Below are 26,912 nucleotides of genomic sequence, written 5' to 3'. Positions count from 1 at the left end.
AGCTGGTGGATGTCAAAAAGAAGGTTAACAAAACATTTATTACCCTTTCACACACAGACACAGTACATTGATTGATTAAACCAAGTAAGATGCTGACTTTGTATTTGCCAAGGATAGTATCTGTACAGAAGATATCAAAGGTTGTGTGTTTGTTAGATGTGTGATGTTTTATTTAACAACAGTATATTCATATATACAAACACAAGTGAAACAAACACACGTGACATATAGGGCTGTATGGTTGTTGTTAGTTTGTTGTAATTTTTCATTATGTCTCATAGGGCATTTCAAAGCCAGATTTATACTGCTTGTGTGATACATTTTTTTCAATACAGGAAAATGACAAAATGGATTCAGTAGTGTGCTTTTCTACACTTCACGTGATCTCGATATTTATGAATTAGACCATATTTTTCAATTCAATATCAATGTTGATTATTTCATCATTTTAATTGTTTATGGCTGGGCTATAGACCTTGCTTAAATGCCTCTTTGTTTGGTGCCTCGTGGAGAATAAGAGTACAAGACTTTGGAAGCAGGAAGAACGTGTTCACACACACACACACACACACACACACACACACACACACACACACACACACACACACACACACACACACACACACACACACACACATACAGTACACATTAGCTGAAGAAGAGGCACAAATAAGCAGCAGAAACAAGGAACTCACAAACACAATCACCCAAAGTAAACGGAAGGCCATGAAACACAGGCCAGGAACAAAAATAAACATCAAAGCAATACCAACTGCATTGGTAAAAATCCATTTCAAAACAACATGCTTTTCTGATGTAAAATGGAATAGATTTCTATGACAATATAGGATACAATGATCATCAACTCATAAATACACTTTTTTTTAGGCACACACTGGGGACAGCATAAGGTGGATACTGAACAAGTGGAAGGCATGTGGAAAGTGGAAGAGAGAGGGAGAGTGAGGGAAGCAGTGTTGTGGAGCAGTGGTAAGGGAATTGTTTTTTTTAATTATCCAGTGTCCATTTTGACATAAATAATACTTTAACACAAAGTTAATAGAGTAATGTATGTCAATGCTTCAGTGTATTAATAGGAAACAATCCAATACTTGTTCTCTCTTTCCTTCTCTTTTTCACTCATTGGACGATGGGCACCCCATAAGCCAGAACAAGCCCACATTCAACCACTGCAGTCAACATATAAATATAATTTTGAAAATACATATTTACAAATAAATTCTCTCCTAACTTTTTACAATAAGTGAATGTGCATAAGGTAACTGAGTATGGTTCAGTTAGTAAAGTACCACAGTCTTGTTAACAGTAGTGAGGGAGGGCTGCCATTGAAGAACGTTTTTTCCTTGGAGGAGAGGTCAAATACTGAATACTACCATCAAAGGAATGTATTTTCCCAGTGCAACACATACACATATCCACAATATGTTATATAAATAAAGAACAAAGCCATGACCCTGTCATCTTTCTAGGCAAAATAAATTGTGAAAGTGCTTGGAGAAAAATAACTACGTCTAATTTACACAACCACAAAAAAAAAGTAATATTTTTTTTGTAACACACATATATATATATATATATATATCTATACTACAGTATATCTATACAATAAAATATTTTAATAAATTTCGATTTTTAACAACATTCCACAAGGTTAATCTTCAGACAAAGTGTCACAAAGTAGAGTATAGACTTAAAGGGGAGTCATTAAAAAGCATTGTGCACAAATGCTCACATTTGGTCACAACTAAAGTCCCATTGTGTTATTCCAAATACAGACTGAATAGATAACCTTCATAATCATATTCAACATTTTTGACTGAATGCTCTCACAGCAGAACAATTCAAAATTACACTCAATTCCACAGAGAAAACCGATGGAGTCCTTTGCTCTCTATGGTTGATTCTTATCGAATCCAAGTTCATAACATCGCGACTCATATCACAATCTATTATAATCTAATATCCAAAATAACTATCTGTCCCCTTAGACAGTATAGTTAATGCAATTCTACTCCCTCAGGTAAATATTTCTCTAATTATTCTTTATGTTGATTCATTTGCCATAAATCGCTTTTTGAAGAGTATATTAGCAATCTTGGAATTTTAATTGATTTCTATTCTATTAGTTAATAATTTGGTTAATAAGGTGCACCTAAAGCAAGTTAAAGTGAAAGAAGTACCATATCTCTCTCTCTCTCTCTCTCTCTCTCTCTCTCTCTCTCTCTCTCTCTCTCTCTCTCTCTCTCTCTCTCTCTCTCTTTATTTATGCCATCTGAATGTAATTTTTAGCAGTGGATTCTTATGTTGAGTAGGGTATTAGCACATTATTTTGTTCTCAAATACAACAACTGTTGAAATTAAATGTCAAGTACGATCATTCTGGGATTATTGGGTTATTTAAAAAAGCTATTTCTAAAACCATGAAAACCAACTAATGCAATTGACCCTAATCTACTGTTTCACTGTTAAAACTATTGTAAACTATTGTTTACCAGAAACACTATTGAGGTTGTTTGCTTTGACTAGACCCACTTTGGCTTTACTAAAAGCTGTTTAAATGATGATGCACTCAGGAAAAGAAGGCAACAAAATTAAAATACACATTTTGACCTATAGGTCGAGAAATATATTACACATGACAGAAAGAAATGTGAAAAAATAACACTAATTCATTCTAGCTACTGTATCCACCCAAAAATGTGTGTTGTGGCTTTCCATGTACACGAACGGTATATTTCCCTTCACGTCAAACACTCGTCCCCATGTACCTGAACTGCCAAAGAATTAAGCTTTGATCTGTTTTTGAACCAGCTGACCCCCAACCCTTGACCTTTAAGCATTGACCCAACACAGGATTCTACAAGCTCTCCTGTACAATTGAGTTGGACCTATCCTCTGCTGCTGCCGCCTCCACCAATGGAACCTTCTCCTTGATGGGCGAGGCAGGAAGTGTTACGCTGATACTAGTGGGAGGAGCTCCCACAGAGGTGGCAGGGGGCAGGGTGGCCCCGCCAAACTCACGGGCGATCTCGTCAAAGGTCTTGCCCTTGGTCTCTGGGACTTTGATGAAGGTGAAGATGAAGAAGAAGATGAGTAAGATCATGAAGATGATAAAGACGTAAGGCCCACACAGCTCCTACAGAATTACAAACAAAGAGAGAGAAAAACAGTGGAAGTCAGTAATTAACCTAATTAGTCAGCGTATGATTAATTATCATTTTGACCTAAGTGGAAGTTAGGATTCGTCCCTAATGGGAAACCAAGAGAAACCTCTCGCACCTCCAGTTTGGGAAAGCTGATTCCCACCAGGAAGTTGGCGGTCCAGTTGCAGCAGCCGGCCACTGCTATGGCGGCAGGCCGCGGACCCTGGGAGAAGAGCTCCGCCACTATGAACCATGGGATAGGACCAGGCCCCATCTCAAACATGGCCACGAACAGAAACACTGCCCCAATGCTCAGGTAGCTCAGAGACGAGTAGCCCTTCTACTCAGACAGAGAGAGACAGAGAGAGAGAGAGGGAAGGAATAAAGAAAGAAAGATGGAGGGAAGAGAGGGAAGGAGGGAAGGAGAGAGGGAGGGAAGGAGGGAGCGAGATGGAGATATTCATCAATAATAGCAATGAAAATGAATTAATGTATTAATGACATATCTGTTATGTTGAGTGACAACCAATAGAAACTGACACCCACCAACAGGAGGGCAATAGTCATGAGCAGGGCACTGACGGCCATTCCGGCCAATCCGACGAGATGCAAAGTCCTTCGTCCCGCCCTCTCGACCAGGAAGAGCTGACAAAGACAGAGAATGGAGTTACCATACCGTAAACATACATCACAGAAACACAAAAACCAGAATAAATGCAGCATGTTTTACTTACAGATACCACAGTGAAGACAGTGTTAACAGCTCCTGCTCCAATAGTGGCGTAAATGGGTTGGGTGACACCGGCTGACTCAAAGATACCAGTTGAATAGTAGAACACCTGAACAGGGTTGGTGGAGGGCGACAATAAGATTAGGTTCTTAATTTTATTTTTTAATTATTTTATTTCACCTTTATTTAACCAGGTAGGCTAGTTGAGAACAAGTTCTCATTTACAACAGCGACCTGGCCAAGATAAAGCATAGCAGTGTGAACAGACAACAACACAGAGTTACACATGGAGTAAACAATAAACAAGTCAATAACACAGTAGAAAAAAAGAAAAAAAGAGTCTATATACATTGTGTGCAAAAGGCATGAGGAGGTAGGCGAATAATTACAATTTTGCATATTAACACTGGAGTGATACATTATCAGATGGTCATGTGCAGGTAGAGATACTGGTGTGCAAAAGAGCAGAAAAGTAAATAAATAAAAACAGTATGGGGATGAGGTAGGTAAATTGGGTGGGCTATTTACCGATGGACTATGTACAGCTGCAGCGATCGGTTAGCTGCTCAGATAGCAGATGTTTGAAGTTGGTGAGGGAGATAAAAGTCTCCAACTCCAGCGATTTTTGCAATTCGTTCCAGTCACAGGCAGCAGAGAACTGGAAGGAAAGGCGGCCAAATGAGGTGTTGGCTTTAGGGATGATCAGTGAGATACACTTGCTGGAGCGCGTGCTACGTGTGGGTGTTGCCATCATGACCAGTGAACTGAGATAAGGCGGAGCTTTACCTAGCATGGACTTGTAGATGACCTGGAGCCAGTAGGTCTGGCGGCGAAAATGTAGCGAGGGCCAGCCGACTAGAGCATACAGGTCGCAGTGGTGGGTGGTATAAGGTGCTTTAGTAACAAAACGGATGACACTGTGATAAACTGCATCCAGTTTGCTGAGTAGAGTATTGGAAGCTATTTTGTAGATGACATCGCCGAAGTCGAGGATCGGTAGGATAGTCAGTTTTACTCGGGTAAGTTTGGCGGCGTGAGTGAAGGAGGCTTTGTTGCGGAATAGAAAGCCGACTCTATATCTGCAACAAGGCTACAATCTATGAATAGGAAGCAACATCAAAGTGGTATTTTTATCATACTGTAAAACGCACGTCCATTAAATCATGTATAATCCATCAAATAATCGAAACAAATCTCCCAAACATGCAATGATTGAGAGTATAAGGCATGTTGAATGCAGCTGTTATTCAACTATTCAACTTTGCATAGGCCTGGGTCGCCTTCATAAGGGCAGACCGTAGCATATCTTTTATTATTGGATACATTCAGATAGTACCTTCCAGTCGCTGCCTTTTTTCTTCAGTTTTGTGCCTAGTGAATGTGACCCTGTATTGTTAAGCTGTCCTCTGAGATATCCTTGGTGACTTTTCAACTATTTAGATTGTGTTTGCACTGTGGCCTCCTGGGAGTCATAGTTCACTCACAGCATTGATTCCGGAGAGCTGCTGGGAGAGGTGGAGCATGACGGCGATGAGGAGCGGCTGCCGATAGGCTGCGGTGCGGAACAGCTCAGGGATGGTCACCTTCTTCTCCATGGCCATCTTGGAACTCTCCTCCTTCATCTCCTGCATGTCTTTACTCACGTCGTCGGAGCCACGCAGACGCACCAGGGCTGGGGGGAGAAAATGGCGGAGTGAGAGGCAGAGAAGTTATACTTTAATGTGAAGGACATACAAGTTGTATAAAGAGAGGATGTATTTGTAAAATTGTTAGGTAATGACAATATGTTAAAGAAAATATTGAAATACTTTAGGTGCATAAAACTTTCTTTGTTTTGTACAAGATATCCTACAGATATCCTTTTCTTTGAGGAATGAAGTAAGAAATGTAGCGCAAAGCATCTTTAAAGGCCCGGCGTGATCAAAAATGTGATTTTCCTGTGTTTTATTTATATTTCCACACTATGAGGTTGGAATAATACCGTGACATTATGAAAATTATTCATATTTATGTTTATAACCCCCTTGTTCCTCCCAATTGGTAGTTACGTTCTTGTCTCATGCAACTCGCCAACGGGCTTGGGAGAGGTGAAGGTCAAGTCGAGTCGAGTCATGCGTTCTTAACACACTGCACGCTTAACCCGGAAACAAGTCGCACCAATGTGTTGGAGGAAACAATGTTCAACTGACGACTGAGGTCAGCCTGCAGGCACTCAGCCCACCACAAGGAGTCACTAGAGCGCAAAGAGCCAAGGAAATCCCCCCGCCAAACCCTCTAATTGTGCCCTGCTCTATGGGGCTCCCAGTCACGGAAGGCTGTGACACAGCCAGGAATCGAACCCGAGGCTGTAGTGTCGCCTCAGGACTGCAACGCGGTGCCTTAGGCTACAGCACCACTCAGGAGGCCCCTAAATTGTGAAATTATGATAATGCCCTTTTAGCATAAGAGCTGTTTGAAAATTTTTGCCTGTTTTGGTGGGATAGAGTTTTGGCCTGCCTGGTGACATCACCAGGTAAATGAGTTAATAGACCAATAAGAGAGTTTCAAACCTCGATGACAATAACAGCTCGTTTTCAGTTTTTTCTTCCGTACTCAGACCACTCCAAGACAGTCCTTGCAAAATTATTGCTTGAAAGAATTGCTCTTTGCCAAGAGGCTAATTTGTTTCTTTTTGACCAGTTTCATTTAAAACAATCACAGTAAGACACTTAATTGTCAGACAAAAATTATTTGATAACGAGATAAGAACTGCATTGGACCTTTAAAAACACTAGTTGAGTACATTTTCTAGCAGACTAGCCAGTAGCACCAACACTAAAACCGGCCTGCGTTGTGGTTGTTTGTTCAGTAGCTGTCCATGGTCCTGCCAGTTCTTTCATTACGGTACCCATCACATAAAAGACTGACCAAAACATATGTTCCCTTTTTTATTATCTTATTCACCAAAGCAGTGTGTTTGAAACAAAACAGTGTAAAGGAGCTTAGGAGATGCACTCAGGTGACCCCCAACAGTGTGAAATACTGTCGGGACCGATTTCAAAACCTGCTGTTGGCCTATGCTGTGCGTCAGTCAAGGACTCTTTTCTTGGCTCAACAAGCTTCCGTCTCTTCTGGCCTGTCTAAGCCTGTCACTGTATGCGTTTTATTCATGCCCAGTCAGAGGATGGGCATTAATGTCACAGGGCTATATTTGGCAAGCACAATTCACATTCAATGGTATTTAACAGACACTGCATGACCAAAAGTATGTGGACACCTGCTCGTCGAACATCTTATTCCAAAATCGTGGGGATTAATAGGGAGTTGGTGCCCGCTTTGCTGCTATTACAGCCTCCACTCTTCTGGGAAGGCTTTCCACTAGATGTTGGAACATTGCTGAGGGGACTTGCTTCCATTCAGCCTCAAGAGCATTACTGAGGTCGGGCACTCATGTTGGGAGATTAGGCCTGGCTCGCAGGTGACGTTCTAATTCACCCCAAAGGTGTTCGATGGGGTTGACGTCATGTCTCTGTACAGGCCAGCCACGTTCTTCCACACCGATCTCGACAAACCATTTCTGTATGGACCTCGCTTTGTGCACAGGGGCATTGTCATGCTGAAACAGGAAAGGGCCATCCCCAAACTGTTGCTGCGCAGAATCATCTAGAATGTCATTATATGCTGTTGCATTAAGATTTCCCTTCACTGGAACTAAGGGGCCTATCCCGAACCATGAAAAAGAACCACTTACCATTAATCCTCCCCCAAACTTTACAGTTGGCACTATGCAGTCGGGCAGGTAGCATTCTTCTGGCATCCGCCAAACCCAGATTTGTCCGTCGGACTGCCAGATGGTGAAGTGTGATTCATCACTCCAGAGAACGTGTTTTCAATGGCAGCGAGCTTTACACTACTCCAGCCAACGCTTGGCATTGTGCTTGGTGATCTTAGGCTTGTGTGTGGGTCCTCGGCCATGGAAAGCCATTTCATGAAGCTCCCGACGAAGCTCTGTTGATGTTGCTTCCAGAGTAAGTTTGGAACTCGGTAGTGAATGTTGCAATGGAGTACAGACGATTTTTATGCACTACGCGCTTCAGCCCTCGGCAGTCCCAATCTGTGAGCTTGTGTGGCCTACCACTTCACATCTGAGCCGTTGTTGCTCCTAGACATTTCTACTTCACAATAACACCACTTACAGTTGACCAGGGCAGCTCTAGCAGAGGAGAAAATTGACAAACTAGCTTGTTGGAAAGGTGGCATCGTATGATGGTGCCATGTTGAAAGTCATTGAGCTCTTCAGTAAGACCATTCTACTGTCAAATGTTTGTCTATGGAGATTGTATGGCTGTGTGCTTGACCCCCCTTTATTTCCAAAACAGCCTGAATTCTTCAGGACATGGAAACATTGCTCAATTGTTATCAAGGGACATAAAGTGTGCCAGGAAAACATTCCCCACATCATTATACCACCTCCACTAGCCTGTACCTTTCACACCAGGCAGGATGGGGCCATGGACTCATGCTGCTTACTCAAAATCCTGACTCAACAGGAACTGGGATTCGTCGGACCAGAAAATGTTTTTCCATTCCTCAATTGTCCTAAATTGGTGATCGCGCACCCACTGTTTTTAGCTGATAGGAGTGGAACCCGGTGTGGATGTCTGCTGCAATACCCCATCCGTGACAAGGACCGGCGAGTTGTGCATTCTGAGATGCTGTTCTGAACACAGTTGTACTGTGCCGTTATTTGCCTGTCTTTTGTTTGTCGCATCAATTCTTGGTAAACCCTGGACACTGTCATGCGCCTTTCTGAGTTACTGAAACCGGCCTGGCTGGCACTGACCATTGAGTGTATGTTTTATTGTGACATGCTGGTATTAGCGTCTTTGTACCACTCGCCAAATTACTACATTTTACTACATTATTTCACCTCAAATAGATACAATACCAGGTATCAAGCTAAAATAGAAGTGTTAAATGAAGCGCTTCCATTTATCTTCCTGACCATCCAGAGTAAATTATTGCATTTGGAGCGTAGCTATAGAATTACTAGAATGTGCAAAGCCCCTCAAACCTCAACAATTTGATGGTTTCTATGGTTTGGAGCACCCACCTTTGCGGGCCTGCTCCTCCTTGTTCTGGTTGATGAGGAGGAAGCGAGGGCTCTCGGGACAGAAGGGCAGCAGGATACACTGCAGCATGGCCGGGACGACCGTCAGAGCCAGCAGCAGAGGCCACAACTTGTCCGACCCCAGCAGAGACTCCAAGCCAAAGATCTACAACACAGAGAGGTTTAGATAGGATTAACTTTACTACCAGGAATGTGTAATTCACAGCACCACAGCTTACATGCAAACATCAATGGGATATACTGTACGTTGATGGGATGGGAAGCACTGATGGGCTATACACTACAGTTGATAGTATTAAACAATACACTAATCCATTGGTGGTACGGAATGGATGAGGCAGTTCTATAAAGGGATTCAAATGGAAAAGGTTTCATGACAGTGTGCTGGAGAAAATGAAGGGGAGGAATATTACTAATTGTATTCTTAGAGCAAGAAGTAGTCGCCTATGAAAAAATAATTTAGCACTCATTAAATAATTACAATAATTAGCATATCATTCGACAAAGACATTACTCCAATGTTAAGAGGCAAGGGTGCGTGATCAGAAATCGGAATGTCTGCCGGTTACAACTTAATCATATAAGCAGTGGCGTAGTGGAGAGTAAACGCAAGTAAACTTCGTTTACGCACCTTTTTTGTTTAGCATGAGCATTTACCCACCTTTTGCAGCAAAATGCATTGAAAGTATAGGGTCCGTAACTTTATTTACGCTAATGGCGATCAGCGTTTACCCACCAAATGTTTTACCACTACATCACTGCATATAAGAATACTCCCAATACGCACATAAAACATAATATTCTATATATGGGGACTTTATTCCCAGCATCACAAGTAAACAGATGGTATGGTAATGTACAAGACTATTCCTAAGTTAATGGGCAGAAATCAAGATGGCTGCCATCAAGGACTGACCTGAGCCACGAGGATGCCAACCACCACGCCCAGCTGGTGCAAGGTGCCAAAAGCGCCCCGTAGAGGGGTGGGGGACAGCTCCCCCACGTACATGGGCGTAAGGCCGGTGAAGAGGCCGCAGAATAGGCCGATGACGAGGCGTCCGGCGATGACCATCTCATACGAGGAGCAGAGGGTGGAGAAACCCATGAGGAGGCCTCCAATCACAGCCAGGATGTTGACCAGGAACATGGACAATTTCCTTTATCCCAATACCCCGAGAAACACACACACACACACACACACACACACACACACACACACACACACACACACACACATACACACACACACACACACACACACTCGCACACTCGCACACACACACACACACACACACACACACACACACACACACACACACACACACACACACACACACACACACACACACACACACACACACACACACACACACACACACACAGATTGGAGGGTTAAGAGACAGCATGTAGAGTAAGAGATAGACAGAGAGAGAGGTTAAGAGGGAGGGATAGTGAGATGTAGAGGATAGTAGTGGGAGAAGGAAACAGAGGAATCGTTTAAGGACATTTTTTTTGCAGCGATTCCAATCACACTCCAGTGACTCCTTGGAGACTCATTGGTTCTGACAGCTTAGCAGAGGTAGAAACAGAAATAGACCAAGGAAAGGACCAGAACTGGAGAGTGATGAAATTCACTCCTAAGGACAACATTCCCAATACTTTTAATAAACCTTATTCACAGCTGATTGTTGTACCTTCGACATTGTGTGGGTAGCTGATAAATAGTTGTTTCTTTTAAAACCAGTGCAGATGACTGACAATCCACTAGCAATGTTTTTCTAATTATCCCGACTCAAATAACATTACATTGTGTGAAGGTGCAGTGGTCTTTAATCTACATGTCAACAATTTTGCTTTTTGCTTTGAGAACTGCACTTGCTACCCTGTTCGGAAATGTTACAGTTTTTTTTCGATTGCTAAACGACAGTGGGCACAACTGGAGTCACATGTGCAAAACTCTAACTACAGTCTGCACTACCAACAGTCACCTGAGCTAAACAGTTCACATCACCTGCAAAACTCATTCCAAGCAACACAACTCTTAACACATGGCTCAAAACACGCTCAGTGCAGTCAAACACTATGCACAACCCTCACTGAGATAACACACACTGTCACTCAGAACACACTGAGAGTAAAAACACTAGCATCAAACACCAATACAGAAAATACAAACTTTTCATCTTTACAGTTTGAACAATTTCAGTGACTTCATACAAAGTATTATTTTCTTCAAAGAAAAGAGTGACATTCTTTCACATGATTTATTAAACTTTTTAGAACATAACAATTCTTTAAGGTAAATGAAAATTAGCAGTTTGCTTCAATAGTCTGTAGTAATTTACGGAATTACAGTAATGAGAAAAAAAAGGTAGAAACTAAAAGTACATACTGTAATTCGAACAAATAATTGAGGGGCTAATCCTGCCTCTCTCTAGCATCAGGCCACAGGTTTTCTTCAACATCACATCTAATGTTTTCTCTTGCCATGCACCTGGGGAAGAACCTTCTGGAGTGCCTTATCCATCCCTGGCAGTCCTCTGGACTCGTGTCCTCACATCCGGCACGCATGGCTTCCAAAAGAGACATTTGGTCATGTGGGTGGTGACCAAACACTTTCCACGTCCAGCCAGAGAAAAACTCCTCTATTGGGTTGAGAAAGGGTGAATATGCAGGCAGGTACAAAACCATAAATCTGTGATGTGCTGCAAACCAATCTGTGACAGCTGCAGAGTGGTGAAAAGCAATGTTATCGCAAACTATGACAAAAACTTGGGGTTTTCTTACTGGCTCCCCCTGTTCTGCTGGCACTAGCTGAGCATAGAGCTGTTCTAGGAAAGCTATAAGCCTTTCTGTGTTGTATGGGCCAATGAGTGGTGTGTTGAGAAGCAAACCATCATTGGCCATTGCAGCACAAATGGTGATATTTCCCCCCCTTTGGCCTGGAACCTCCACAGTGGCCCTTTGACCTATAACATTCCTTCCTCTGCGCCGTGTTTTGGCAAGGTTAAATCCAGCTTCATCGATAAATACAAATGAATGTGGTCTTTCCAGTGCTTCCACCTCCATTACTCTCTGAAAAACAGTAAGTGCACAGTTTTACTGTAGAAATGCTAGTGTTTTTTTTTACTGTAAATATTTTGTATAGCTGTGTACGTAACCTCAGACGTCTTACCTGGACATATTGGTATCTTTGCTCTTTTACCCTTTCACTGTTTATCTCGAACGGTACAGTGTATAACTGTTTCATTGTAACTTTGTGTTTCTTTAGGACTCGAGCAATAGTGGTTGTGCTGACAGAATTAACATTTTCAAATATATCATTATCAGCCAGCACTCTATCTTGAATCTCCCGCAGTTTTATTGCATTGTTGACACCAACCATGTCAACAATAGCATTTTCCTGCGCATCTGAAAATATTTTTCCTCTTCCCCCTGTTGGGGGCAGCCAGTGAAGGGAAAGCCTCTTCCCCCTGTTGTAAAAATATATTTTACAGTCAAACTTACTGTAATATATATCTGTGTAAATATTCTATAATTGCAATACAAAATAGATTCCTGTAATGTTTTCATTTACTGTAAGGATGTAACTCTCACCTGTTTGCATGATGGAAAATTCGCATTACAGATGCCACTGTGGATCTTTGCAGATTGGGTTGCACCCTCAACCCTGCCTCTCTCAATGAGAGACCATGGTTCACGACATGGTCTATAAGTGTAGCCCTTATTTCATCTGAAATAACAGCTCTTTATCTTCTTTGTCTTCCTCCACGCATCCGCCCTCTCCCTGCCACCCTTCTCCCTCCACGAACCCATCTTCCTTGTTCCATTTCCAAAATGAGTCTTTCTGAGCTCTACCTATATACACTGTAATATGTGTGTGTGTTCACTAACAAGTCTAAAACAAGACACCTGCTTAGCCTTTCAGCTGAAATTGCAATCAGCAGTGTTTGAAAGGCACAAGGCTGAAATCGATTCCGTTTTGAATGTGTGGTTCACAGTGTTGACAGCAGTGTGTTAGCATTTGAACAAAGTGCTGTAAATCCACAGTGTTGTGCAGGTTGTGGTTAAAGTCATGGGATAAGAGTGTAGAGTTTTGAAAACTGTGTTCAAGCAATGAAAAATGAACTAGAGTTTGGTCCACATGAACTGCTACTGTGCAGACTGTAGTTAGAGTTTTGCACATGTGACTCCAGTTGTGTCCACTGTCGTTTAGCAATCGAAAAAAACTGTAACATTAGAAAACAAACGATAGTCAGTGAAAAATGGCACCGGGGTGAAATAGGTGAATCCTGGGTGACCTCCTCACCTCCCAAATCTGTCTGCCATCACTCCGACGCTGAAGGAGCCCACCATGCCGCCCACGCTAAAGACGGCCACCGAAAAGCTCCACACAATGGTGCACGTTCCTGGTTTGATGGGCTCGCCATACCTCTCCATCCACGTGTTGTTGAAGAAAGCCCGCAGTTTCTAAACAGGCGAGGGGGAGGAAGAGAGAGGGAGAGAAAAGCAGAGGGAGAGAGAGAGAGAGAGAGAATGATTAGAGATAAAGCGTTATCAAGACACTATCTCTTGATTTAACGCTTGATGAAGCGCAGTGTCATAGTACAATATCCACAGGCACGATGGAAAGTGACTAAACATAACGTAAACATAACGTACAGTTTAACAAAACCAAAGCCCACACATGCTTTCACTGCTATAAGAAAACACAAAATAAACCTACAAACCTGTTCCGGTGCATTAATGACCCCTGTGTTGTAGCCAAACTGCAGCGAGCCAATGACTGCAGTGGCCAGGGAGAAAAGGAGGTATCCTGTCACCTGCTTTTTCTGTTAGAGACAGAATGGGGATAGTGTATGTTATCAGGGGTTTATGCACATGACATTCGGATCAAGGAGCCCCTACAGTGTAAAACTAAAACTCTGCCAGAGGCATTAATACTGCTGTAAATGCACGATCTGGAAATGACATCATACAGTCAAAGGTTAAGCTATTATAATGTCTCTGGCCGGGTGTCAAACCCAAGTCATCTGCAGCCTACATGACTTCACACAGCATTAGCTCACTGAGGTAAAGCCTAAACCTCCCGAAGTCTCAGACAAGTTTACACATGTTTCCTGAACCACCTTTATTCTACTCTCAACCTGTACCATCACGGAATATTTCATTATTTATTCAATATTTTGCAGGATGAAATCTCTTGTGTCCGAATGAAAAAAAAATAGAAAAAAAATTATACTTAGTAGCAAGAATAATATGTCAACTATTGTCTAATAATAATAACCATGAAATAACAGCAATACAAATGTATATTGACAACATCAAAAAGTTGTTGTACAACTACTAATAGGCTTACAACTAATACAAAACTACTGCAAAAACTACTAATACAACTAAGTACCTATAATACATACATACAGACAGGTATATACAATATTTACAAATATCTTCACAAGGTGATGTTTTTATTCGTTAAAAACGCAAACAGATTGATCTTAACGTTTGAAAAATAACTTTCTTAAATTCTTTGTGGGATTTTAATGCCCTGATTTCTATAGGTAAATGATTTCAGTCAGTTGGGCCTTTGTATCTGAAAGATCTTACTCCAACCTCAGGATGTACCCTTGGAATTTGTAATTGCTGCTGTTGTCGAAAGGAGTAGTGCGAGTCTTGTAAAGTTAGGTGTTCCTATACAGGGACATTTAAGTTGATACATGTAACAAATAAAGTGGTACCAGTGCAGTTGTCTTCTGTTTGTGAGTGGCAGACCATTTATTGCAATGATGTCTTAAAATGGCATCCAAGAATGAATCTGCAAAGATGGTTATAAATGACATCTAATTCACAAAGTAAGGTCTTGGTTGTGTTTTGATAGATAATGTCACCAGAGTCTAGGATAGGAATCAGCAGTTGGGTTAACTAAGGTCTTGGCTGTGTTTTGATAGATAATGTCACCAGAGAATAGGATAGGAAGCAGCAGTTGGGTTAACTAAGGTCTTGGGGGGAGGGGGGGGGGGGGGGTCAATACTGAGCCTTGAGGTACACCTATACTGAGTACAAGAAGTTGTGATTTGTGTCCTATGAAAACATTATTTTATGTTGCTATATTTTATATTGCTAAGATACACATGGAGCCAGTTTAGTGATCTGTTAGTGTAACCAATGTTTAAAAGTTTTCCTGGTGAAATAGAATGATTGCCTAAATCAAATGCTTTTGTAAAATCAATAAAGATGGCAACAGTTCGTTTGCCTTGGTCAGATGAAGAATTGATATCATTGGTAAGTTTCACTAATTCTGTCATAGTAGAATGGTTGGGTCTAAAGACAGATTGGAAGGGTGAAATTGGGAATATATTAAATTCTCAAAGTTTTTGCTATTGAACAGATATTACTGATATAGGTCTATAGTTATTTGGGTCTAAGGAGTTTCCACCTTTATGAAGAGGGCTCACCCGGGGACATTTCTATACAAAAGGTATTTCACCAGTCTTTCACCACACTTTTTCTCCATCCCTAGCAAACACAGCTGATTAATCAAATTGCATTCTAAACTGAAAATCTTGATTAGGTGATTATTGGAGTCAGGTGTGTTCACTGGGGCTGGGTCAAAACTGTGACACCAACCAGGCCCTGGACGACTGGAGTTGCCCACCCCTGTTAGAGTATACATTATAACATTAGCAGACCACTTTATAGCCTTATGCATATACATAAGGGTACATGCTGGATACCAAAATGCAGGCCATTTACATTTGACTGTGTTCTTAAATGACCCTGTAGCCAGTTCTCAAATTAAACTCATTGAAGGCCACATACATAAATCAGGTCACTTTTCTCCTGAATCCAGTAACAACTATGCAGAGACACTGCTGAGAAGACATATTGTTAGAGTGTCACACCCTGACCATAGTTTGCTTTGTATGTTTCTATGTTTTGTTTGGTCAGGGTGTGATCTGAGTGGGCATTCTATGTTACATGTCTAGTTTGTCTATTTCTATGTTTGGCCTGATATGGTTCTCAATCAGAGGCAGGTGTTAGTCATTGTCTCTGATTGGGAACCATATTTAGGTAGCCTGTTTGGTTTTGGGTTTTGTGGGTGATTGTTCCTGTCTCTGTGTTAGTTTGCACCAGATAGGCTGTTTAGGTTTTCGTGTTACGTTTCTTGTTTTGTATTGTTCGTTTTCATCTTTATTAAAGATGTATAAAAATTACCACGCTGCATTTTGGTCCTCCTCTCCTTCAACTCAAGAAAACCGTTACAGAATCACCCACCACAACACGACCAAGCGGCGTGGTGAAACGCAGCAACAGCAGGAGAGGCAGCAATGTCTGGACTATACGACTTGGGAAGAGATAGACAGGTGGGCGGTCGACCCAGGGAGAGTGCCGGAGCCCGCCTGGGATTCGCTGGAGCAGTGTGAAGAGGGGTATAGGAGAATGGAAAGACAAGCACGGCGGCGCGGTAGGAAGCCCGAGAGTCAGCCCCAAAAATGTCTTGGGGGGGCACACAGGAAGTGTGGCGAAGCCAAGTAGGAGGCCTGCGCCAACTTCCTGTGCTTACCGGGGGGCTAGAGAGACCGGGCAGGCACCGTGTTATGCTGTGAAGCGCACAGTGTCCCCAGTGCGGGTGCATAGCCCGGTGCGGTACATACCAGCTCCGCGTATCGGCCGGACTAGAGTGGGCATCGAGCCAAGTGCCATGAACCCGGCTCTATGCAGCTGGTCTCCAGTGCGTCTCCTTGGGCCGGCTTACATGGCACCAGCCTTGTGCATGGTGTCCCCGGTTCACCTGCATAGCCCAGTGCGGGCTATTCCACCTCGCCGCACTGGTAGGGCGACCGGGAGCATTCAACCAGGTAAGGTTGGGCAGGCTCGGTGCTCAAGAGCTCCAGTGCGCCTGCGCGGTCCAGTCTATCCGGTACCACCTCCACGCACCAGCCCTCCGGTGGCAGCCCCCCGCACCAGGCTGTCTCTCCATCTCACCCCTACAGCTGCTCCCCCCTGTCCGTGGCTGCCAGAGTCTCCCGCCTGTCCGGCGCTGCCGGAGTCTCCCGCCTGTCCAGCGCTGCCGGAGTCTCCCGCCTGTCCGGCGCTGCTGGAGTCTGAGGTGCCAGAGCCCTTCAGCCCAGAGTCGCCAGAGCCCCTCAGCCCAAAGGCGCCAGAGCCCATCAGCCCAGAGGCGCCAGAGCCCCGAGGCCCCGAGGCGCCAGAGCCCCTCTGTCCCGAGCTGCCGCCCCTCTGTCCCGAGCTGCCGCCCCTCAGTCCAGTGGGGTCATTTAGTAGGGTCGGCGTGGTTAGGAGGCCACGGAAGCGGAGAAGGTGGTGAACTAAGACTATGGTGAAGTGGGGGCCACGTCCAGCACCAGAGCCGCCTCCGCGGACAGATGCCCACCCAGACCCTCCCCAATAGGTTCAGGTTTTGCGGCCGGAGTCCGCACCTTGGGGGTGGGGTACTGTCACACCCTGACCATAGTTTGCTTTGTATGTTTCTATGTTTTGTTTGGTCAGGGTGTGATCTGAGTGGGCATTCTATGTTACATGTCTAGTTTGTCTATTTCTATGTTTGGCCTGATATGGTTCTCAATCAGAGGCAGGTGTTAGTCATTGTCTCTGATTGGGAACCATATTTAGGTAGCCTGTTTGGTGTTGGGTTTTGTGGGTGATTGTTCCTGTCTCTGTGTTAGTTTGTACCAGATAGGCTGTTTAAGTTTTCGTGTTACGTTTCTTGTTTTGTATTGTTCGTTTTCATCTTTATTAAAGATGTATAAAAATTACCACGCTGCATTTTGGTCCTCCTCTCCTTCAACTCAAGAAAACCGTTACATAGAGGTTATGTGATACTGGACTGGCCCTGCCTCACGGATTAGGTGCCCTTTGGTCCACCTATAGAGCTTGTGGTTGAAGAGGTGTTGAGAGAAGAAATGTGAGGGACCAGTGTAGGAAATGTTAAGGCCTCAAATGTTGGTTGTAAATTGCCTTGTGAATACAATTAAATAATAAGATAGCAAATGTGTCACACCCTGATCTGTTTCACCTGTCTTTGTGATTGTCTCCACTCCACCATCTCCAGGTGTCACCCATATTCCCCATTATCCCCTGTTTATTTATACTTGTGTTCTCTGTTGGACTGTTGCCAGTTCGTCTTGTTTGTTCGAGTCAACCAGCGTTTTGTGTCTCACCTCCTGCTTTTTCTAGTCTCTCTTTTATTGCCCTCCCGGTTTCGACACTTGCCTGTCCTGACTCTGAGCCCGCCTGCCTGACCACTCAGCCTATCCCTGACCCTGAGCCTGCCTGCCGACCTGTACCTCTGGATTACCGACCTCTGCCTTACACTGAGCCTGCCTGCCGTCTGGTACCGTTGCCCGACCTCTGGTTTTCTGACCCCTGCCTGTCTTGACCTGTCTATTGCCTGCCCCTGTTGGAACATTAAACTATTGTTTATTCAACATGGTCTGCATCTAGGTCTTCGTGTCATACCTGATAGTACGAACTGGCCATGACTGACCCAGCAGACCCTGGCCAGGTGTGCAACGCCATCTACTCCCAAGATGCCTCCATTGGTAGGCACGAGGTGTTGCTTTGTGGGCTGATGGAGGGGGTCCAAACATTGGCTGAGTGCCATGACCAGGCGTTGGACATGCTGCAGGAGCAATTCCGCAGGTTGGCTGGGGGGCAGCCTGCCACGGTGGTAACTCCACCGCCCCTCAGTAACTCGGCGGTTAGCAGCACTGCCCCACCGGCCACTCCTCCTTCCCGGGAGCCTCCTGGCTCCAGCGACACAACCCACTCATCAACTGGTCTATAGGTGCCATCATGGGCTGCAGTCTGTTCTGTCACGCCAATTTTCTGAAGTTGGCGCAACCTGCCCAGGGACGTCTTCCTGGGTCCTTGGAGGTGGTTCCCGGATCTCTCCAACATTCCTGCGGAGTACCAGGATCTCCGGGAGGTGTTCAGCAAGTTCCATTCCACTTCACTTCTGCCGCACCACCCCGATGACTGCGGGATTGACCTTCTCCCTAGCACCACGACGCCCTGGGGGCACCTGTACTCGCTGTCGGGACCTACATTGGGGACTCAATAGCTACTGGATTTATCCATCCCTCCTCTTCCCCGCTGGCGCAGGGTTGTTCTTCGTGGAGAAGAAGGACAAGACCCTGCACCCTTGCATTAACTACCGGGGACTCAATGACATCACTGTTAAGAACCGTTATCTGCTACCACTCATTTCCTCAGCCTTTGAGCCGCTCCAGGGGGCCACTGTGTTCTCCAAGCTGGATCTACGTAATGCCTACCACTTGGTGCGGATACGAGAGGGGGATGAGTGGAAGACCACCTTTAACACGGCCAGCGGCCACTACAAATATCTGGTCAAGGCCTTTGGCCTTTGGCCTCACCAACGACGTTCTCCACCACATGCTGAACCGGTTCGTCTAAATTGATGACGTCCTCGTCTGAACCCCCCAAGAACCCCCCAAGAACACATGCTCCATGTCTGGCATGTTCTCCAGCGCCTTCTGGAGCACTAGTTGTTCGTTAAGGCGGAAAAGTGCGAGTTCCATCGCTCCACCATTCCCTTTCTGGGCTACATCATCTCTGCTGGGAACGTCAAGATGGATCCTGAGAAGATGAAAGCAGTGGTGGATTGGCCCCAGCCTACGTCCAGCGTGCAGCTGCAATGCTTCCTGGGATTCGCCAACTTCTATCTCCACTTTATCCGGGGTTACAGCAGCCTGGCCTCACCCTGTCTAACCTCACCTCTACCGAGGTTCCGTTCACATGGACCATGGCCTCTGACCGGGCGTTCTGGGACCTTAAACATCGCTTCACCAAGGCTCCGATCCTGGTTCATCCGGACCCTTCCTGTCAGTTCGTGGTGGAGGCAGATGCTTCGGATTTTGGAGTGGGGGGCGGTTCTGTCCGAAAGTTGTGCCATGGACCTTAAGATGTATTTCTGCGCCTTCTTCCCCCACCGCCTCACTGCCACGGAGAGGAATTACAATGTGGGGAATCGGAAGCATCTCGCGGTGAAGATGGCATTGGAGGAATGGAGGCACTGGCTCCAAGGGGTGGAGCATCCGTTCATTGTGTGGACCGACCACAAAAACCTGGAGTATCTCCGCACCTCCAAGTGCCTCGACTCCAGGCAGGCGAGATGGGCCCCGCTGTTTACCCGGTTCAACCTTTCCCTCTCCTACCGGCCGGGGTTCAAGAACGTCAGGCCAGATGCCCTGTCTTGCCGCTATAACCCTACGGCTACCACCCTGGAGCCCGAGAGCATTCTTCCCACCTAGTGCCTGGTAACGGCACTCAGCTTGGGTATCGGGAAACAGGTTCGGGAGGCGCAGCGGTTCCAGCCGAACTCTAGGTGGGGGGGCCCAGATAACCGGATGTTTGTGCCTGACATTGTCCGCTCCGCTGTCCTGGAGTGAACCCATTCCTCCAGGCTTGCCTGCCACCCAGGCACCCGGTGAACCCTGGTGTTTGTGCGATGATGCTTTTGGTGGCCCACCATTGTTCCTGACGTCTGCGCATTCGTCGCCACTTGCACTGTGTGTGCTCAGAACAAGACTCCTTGGCAAGCTACGGCTGGCCTACTGCAACCTCTGCCTGTCCCTCACCGTTCCTGGTCCCACATATCCCTGGATTTCGTCACAGGTCTCCCCCCGTCTGAGGGCAACACTGCCATCCTGACAGTGGGCGACCGGTTTTCCAAGGCCGCCCACTTAATTTCTCTCCCCAAACTACCCTCGGCCAAGGAGACGGCCCTGCTCATGGTGCAGCACGTATTCCGGTTCAATGGACTGCACGTGGACATGGTCTCCGACCATGGCCCTCAGTTCTCGTCCCGGTTCTGGAAGGCGTTCTGCACCCTCATTGGGTCGTCGGCCAGGCTGTCCTCTGGGTTCAATGGGCAGTCGGAGTGAGCCAACTAGAACCCTGAGACAACTCTACGCTGCCTGATCTCTGCCAACCCCAACACCTGGAGCCAGAAGCTTGTGTGGGTGGAATACACACTCATCACCCTTGCCTGATCTGCCACGGGCTTATCGCCCTTTGAATGTTCACTGGGGTAGCAGCCCCCGCTCTTCTCCGAGCAGGAGGAAGAGCTCGGCGCACCTTCTGCCCAGATGTTTGTCCGCAGCTGTCGTCGTACCTGGAGGAGAGCCCGGTCGGCCCTCCTCAAGACCACCTCCAGGTATTGACGACAAGCGGATCGCCATCGGACCCTGGCTCCTTGGTATCGTCTCTGGCAGAAGGTATGGCTATCCACCCGGGATCTGCCCCTCTGGGTGGAATCCCGCAAACTCTACCCCCGGTTTATTGGCCTGTTTCCCATCTCTAAAATGATTAGTCCCTCTGCTGTTCGTCTTCTGCTGTCCCGTACTCTTCGTATACACCCCACCTTTCATGTGTCCCGAGTTAAACCTATTTCTCACAGCCCTTTGTCTTCCCTTCATACCTGATAAAATGTTCTTGGCATCAGTATAATTTATTTGATCTTTACATCACCTTACATCTAACTATAGTTGAATGATACAATTCTGGTCCACTAAACACTGCCTTTCCATCTCTTCTCCTAATCACCATTTGTCAGATTTCCAAACATATTTGAATGGTATATATTTGCTGTGTTTGTATCTCTCTGTTTTGATGGGAAGGTCTCCCAAAGTGATGGTGGCTCCATTAAATAGTGGAACTGTTTTCACGAAAGCCATACAAATCTATAACGAACATCCCAATGAAAAACAGGAGCTGAAGTAGGCTGGGATGTATCACAAGACAAAGCGTGTGTCCACAAAACGTACACTAGGACAGTCTGTGGTATTTTAACACACTCTAAACAAACAGGAGCAATACACCATAGCCCCCACCATACACGCCCTCCCTCTCTTCCCTCCCCCATCACTCTGTTTATATACTGAAGTGCACCTTCCACCACTCCCCATCTCTCTTCTTCTCTTACCCTAACCCCCCTCACTGCCTGTCAAGTCACAATTACTCAGTAGAAACAAGCAGCCATGAGATGCATTCAAAACAGTGACTAATCTGTAAAATTCTCTTGGTTAGTATAATAATTTGATCAATATTGAATGCGTCATTTGAAAAGAACACCCAAGTCATGAAATAAGATTAGAGTTGAGAGAGTTTTAAAATAAGACTGTGGTAAAATAGCTCTTCAAATGCTGGGTGTTCATTCCACGATTACACACCGTCATACCTCAGTTATGTTTACAATGCAACTCTGTGCTAGTAGCCTAGAAATAGGGTTGTTTGCAAAGTGAGCAAACGCTCAGATAAAAAATAAGCATGCTACAGGGTTGTAGTCCTTTTCAGAGTCACAGAAGTGGAACTTATCCATCTGATCTGAGTGAGCTGAACACTCTGATTCTGTCTCAGGGCTTCATCTCTCTGTGCCTCTTTGTATTCCCCTCCCTTTCTGTCTAATGATATAATACACTACTTCTTCCACAGCCCCCTCCCAGACTCTATCTCTTTCACCCTCCCTGTTTCTAAGGATGCACACATGGCTTCTTCCATAGCCCCCTTCATCCAATAGAATCTGTCTCTTCCTCATTGTCATAACAACTGCCTGGAGGTGACGGTTAAATTGGCACTTGCTAAAATAGACCAAAAACACAGAGCGATAAAACATGGCATTGCTGCTCCTTGCACCAATGCATTGTTGGAGGGGAAATACCTCTCTCTCTCTCTCTCTCTCTCTCTCTCTCTCGCAACTGAATTAAATGACATCATATTTGCATTATAGGAAAGGCATAACAAAACAAAAAAAGGCTATTTCTGGACCCTATAATTAATAGAACAGTAAACTGTCCAATTATATCACTGGTTCGCTCATGGAAACTCAGCATAGAACATGAGGATGACTCACTGATATACAGCATCAGACAGTACAACACCCACCACTATGAAGTGGGTTTTGAACAGTCACATGACATTCTGACTGCATGCAACAGAATTGGAAATAATTTGGTGGATTGTACTCATAAAAAGGTTAAGGGACCTTTTGAGGGGTCACACATTGTATGGTCAAAGTATAGTATAGCTGAGTAGTGCATGGTCAGCATATAATAACAGCAGCATAGGCTACTACTATGTCCACAGTATTATATTAGGGAGCAGCACCTACCTCCTCCTCCACCATCTTCAGTGCGATATTCAATAACAAAAAGCAGCTCTTGATAAGAAGTTGACAAACAGGACAGGAGGACAAGAGAAAAGATCTTCAGGTGGAAAAGACTTGCGGAACCGCCCAGTCTTCAAAGCTGCAGCCTCAAAAAATAAGGAACTGATTCGTCGCTGTCCTTGGTGCTGAAACTGATCACAAGTAGGAAAAAAAACGTTGCCCTGCTGCTTTTACGAATTAATCTCAAGTAGCCCTAAAATAACATTGTTTTATCATTTCATATCAGGCTAGCTTACTTTATAACATCTTCATAGATAGCAATGTATTCAATCGTTTACGATTCCATTCAATTAGTTTATTTTATGTCCAGTTGTTAGGCTACATTGTTACAATGCGTAAAAGACAATAATGAATCCGATAGCAGCAAACAATGTACTTCGCTTAAAAAATCACTACTCTAATGAAATGCAAAAAAGAGACGTCAAATGGAACCATTACCACACGATGCCGGGTGCCTTCTTAACGGGCAAACAAGCACTACACTTGACCAACTATCAATCCTTCATACGGACGATTTGTCAGCAATGCCCTACATATGTTATATAATAGCATAAATCAAGCAATTTGCGCAATTCACCTGTCGTGACCAGACGTGCTATTCCTCTCTCACCCTTAACGATTCCACTGGCACCAATGCGGTACTGTAAAGCCTCTTGAAAATGTCTACGTTTTTCGTTTCCTATAGCTCAGGTTCGTGGAGTGGATGCGCGACAACCCGCACGTTCCCCTTTCGACAATAGCCGAGCTTCCATCAACCTATGAAAAACAAGATGCTCTCTGCGTAACCAACCTCCTTTCTGATTTATCCGTGACTCGCTATTTTGCATCCGCATCTCGTGACAGCTATGCCGTCATGGGCAAAGGCGTGATTCTCCTATTATGGTGGTGATGGTGAACCAGCGTTGTTTTAGTTGTTGGGGATGTAGCGGTCCCCGGGTAGAACCAGTGGATTCAGTGTCCTCCCCATGATGCTCTGCGAAGTCGACCTTGAGAGTGATCAGCTGATGTATGCTGCTGCGGCTACCCGTGTACCAAAGCAACGCATCACGCGCCCGTCACCGTACGCGATACGGATCCATCCATTTGGATGCGCTTTCGTGCGACCTATTCCTCCCATCTAATATATGTTTAAATGGATGAAGTTGTAACATAGGCCAGTTCGACAATAAGGTTTATAGATTTAAGCTGAATAAATTGACTCCCGTATCTTGTTCTCAAGCTGAATTTGTAAGAGCCAGTGGGACTGAAACGAAATAACTGTGTTGGGTATCACATCACATGGCTGTCAGAAATCTCATGACCCAATGGGAGAATAATAACAGAGTAGCCCATGCCTCAGGGTTATTCAGTCAACATGTACAAGCAGAATGAAACAAATATTGTTCATAAATATTTACATTGTTAACTTGTAGGCTTTGTTCCCAAATAAAGAGCAACGCTCTTAGTAATTATTCAGACCATAGGCCTAGTAAAGCATTCGTTGTCGATTCTTTGAGATCAAAATAAATGCTCCCTTACACAGTGCCTCATTATTCTCAATATAAAAGAAGGCCTACAATATTTTTGCCAATACAGGCCCAAAATACTTTTGACATGTGTGTTGGAGTAACATGGCACAAACAGTTGATGTTGCCGCATCAATGTCAGTTGAATTTGATGGTATTGGCCCAGGTTGTGTCCTTTCATCATCCTGATCATACAATAAAGGTTGAGCCCAGTGGCGGTTCTACATTCTATGGCTCCCTGGGTGACCCCCCAACCCCCCCCCCCCCCCCCCCCCCCCCCCCCCCCCCCCCCCCCTTCAGCGCCCCTCAACAAACAAATAAAAGCACCATTCTGCACTAACTGTCATTTTTATTCAGACATTTGGAACAACACAAATAAATAATTAGAACAATTAGAACGATATAAATATTAAAATATATTTAAAAAATAAGACTCATAAATATCAAATAGAAGTAACAAAGACAAATAGAAACACATTTGTGTTGATTTGGCACTCGAGCATCAATACATTACCCGTCCCCCAACACTGTCAACCAAGAGTCATGACTAAACCAATTCACCTTAGAGGTGTGCAGACTGGTTTAACATTATTCTTAATGATTTAGCACAAACCAGAAAAAAATGCAACAATATGTCTGTGAAACTATATATTCACAGTATTATGAATGAATTGTGGTTTATTTGGTAGCATTTGACAGTGTGACGGATTTTACTAATTGCATTAATATTGTACAAATTTAGAGGTGCGCTATTTGATAGATTCCCCCGCTCCCCCTACCTTGGGCTTCCAGTGGGGAGACCTGAAGTCAACCTACCCCCGCCCCCCTCCCCATCTCGTATTTATGGGTGGGAGACCTTCCCAGGCAGTAAGTAGCCTGCCTAACTCACAAACTAGAATCAGAGCGCCCACTCCGACAAGGTTAATTGATCCACAGTCCTACACGGTAACATGATATCATTGACGTGACGTGCAAATGAGCAATAGACAATAGATCGCGCAAGTGTCAATTCCAATTATTTAGTGGAAGAAAATAGTGGTATCCTTTAGAATGTCTTCAACAGGTTGGGACAGATGCTGGTGGGAGGAGCTATAGGATTACGGGTTGATTATACTGTCTAGAATGGAATAAATGGAAAATAGTCAAACGTGTGGTTTCCATATGTTTGATGTGTTCAATGCTGTTCCATTTATTCCATTCTAACCATTACAATGAGCCCATCCTCCTACAGCTCCTCCCACCAATGGCCACCGGGTTGTGGATAGCAGTGGAGGCTCCTCGGAGGAGGAAGGGGAGGACCATACTCTTCAGTGATTTTCAGAAAAATGAAAATTGTAAAACATTAAAGTTATACATTTTAGATAAAATTATACTAAATATAATCACATCACCAAATAACTGATTAAAACATACTAGTTTGCATTGAAGGTCTACAGTAGCCTCAACAGCACTCTGTAGGGTAGCACCTCCAATTTTTCTCTCAACCTGGGTACACCTATGGTGTAAACTTTTGGGAAGGAAATTTTACTGTGTGAAGAAACAGTCTTGAAAAGGTTCATATTGTCTTTGATTTCATAAACAATCCTTGGTTCCTGCCTTTGCCTGGTGAAGATATGAGGGGTGGCCGTCATGATCTCCTCCTAATGACCATCTGGCAGAATGCCCAGAAAATGTTCTTTAAGTTAAGATAGGAGACGGTGCCAGACATATGTAGGAACCAACCCTATGAACTATGCCCATGTAACGTGTCTGTAACCAGTATATAAGTATGCCTCGGTTGAGCTCCTGATCGACATGTGTACTTGGTGCATTGAGTTGGTTGGAATCTCCCCAGAGCGTTGACAAATAAACAATGATTCATTTAAGATTGACTTCGAGTGTCCCTGTGTAAGAATTTCAACAACAATTTAATTCGTAGGCTAAGTTGTTGCAACCTCATGATGGGTACAGGGAAAAATAGAGTATCATGTATCATGCCTAAACCTATCGCTGTTACAATGAACTGGGTGAATGGAAAATGATCCAATATGCTGTAATAGAAATAAGGCCATGCTCATGAATAAAAAATGGAACTGACCGCTACTGGTGGATAGGGCAATAAATAAAAAAGGTGCCAAGAGTATAGTTCTTCTCAGTCATTATTATCAAAACACCATAACTGTTGCTGCTAATATTTTTTTTACATAAAATGTAA

General features: G+C 44.4%; 1 protein-coding gene across 1 annotated transcript; it reads right to left on the bottom strand.

Annotated features, from left to right (window-relative positions):
* Positions 1–20: 20 nt before the first annotated feature.
* LOC110496187 (solute carrier family 2, facilitated glucose transporter member 1) lies at positions 21–24,208 on the bottom strand. The gene is made up of 11 exons (XM_021571932.2): positions 23,791–24,208; positions 23,157–23,344; positions 13,735–13,836; positions 13,314–13,474; positions 9,921–10,161; positions 8,987–9,149; positions 5,379–5,566; positions 3,899–4,003; positions 3,711–3,809; positions 3,301–3,504; positions 21–3,157 (listed from the first exon to the last, which is right to left on the bottom strand). The coding sequence occupies exons 2-11, from the start codon at positions 23,169–23,171 to the stop codon at positions 2,879–2,881; spliced, it is 1,557 nt and encodes a 518-aa protein (XP_021427607.1). The 5' UTR covers positions 23,172–23,344; positions 23,791–24,208; the 3' UTR covers positions 21–2,878.
* Between the last annotated feature and the right edge of the window lie 2,704 nt (positions 24,209–26,912).

Source organism: Oncorhynchus mykiss, chromosome 18 (assembly GCF_013265735.2).
Source record: "Oncorhynchus mykiss isolate Arlee chromosome 18, USDA_OmykA_1.1, whole genome shotgun sequence".
Classification (NCBI taxonomy): domain Eukaryota; kingdom Metazoa; phylum Chordata; class Actinopteri; order Salmoniformes; family Salmonidae; genus Oncorhynchus; species Oncorhynchus mykiss.
The sequence above is the reverse complement of the archived record's forward strand: the minus strand, read 5'-3'. Positions and strand labels throughout refer to the sequence as shown.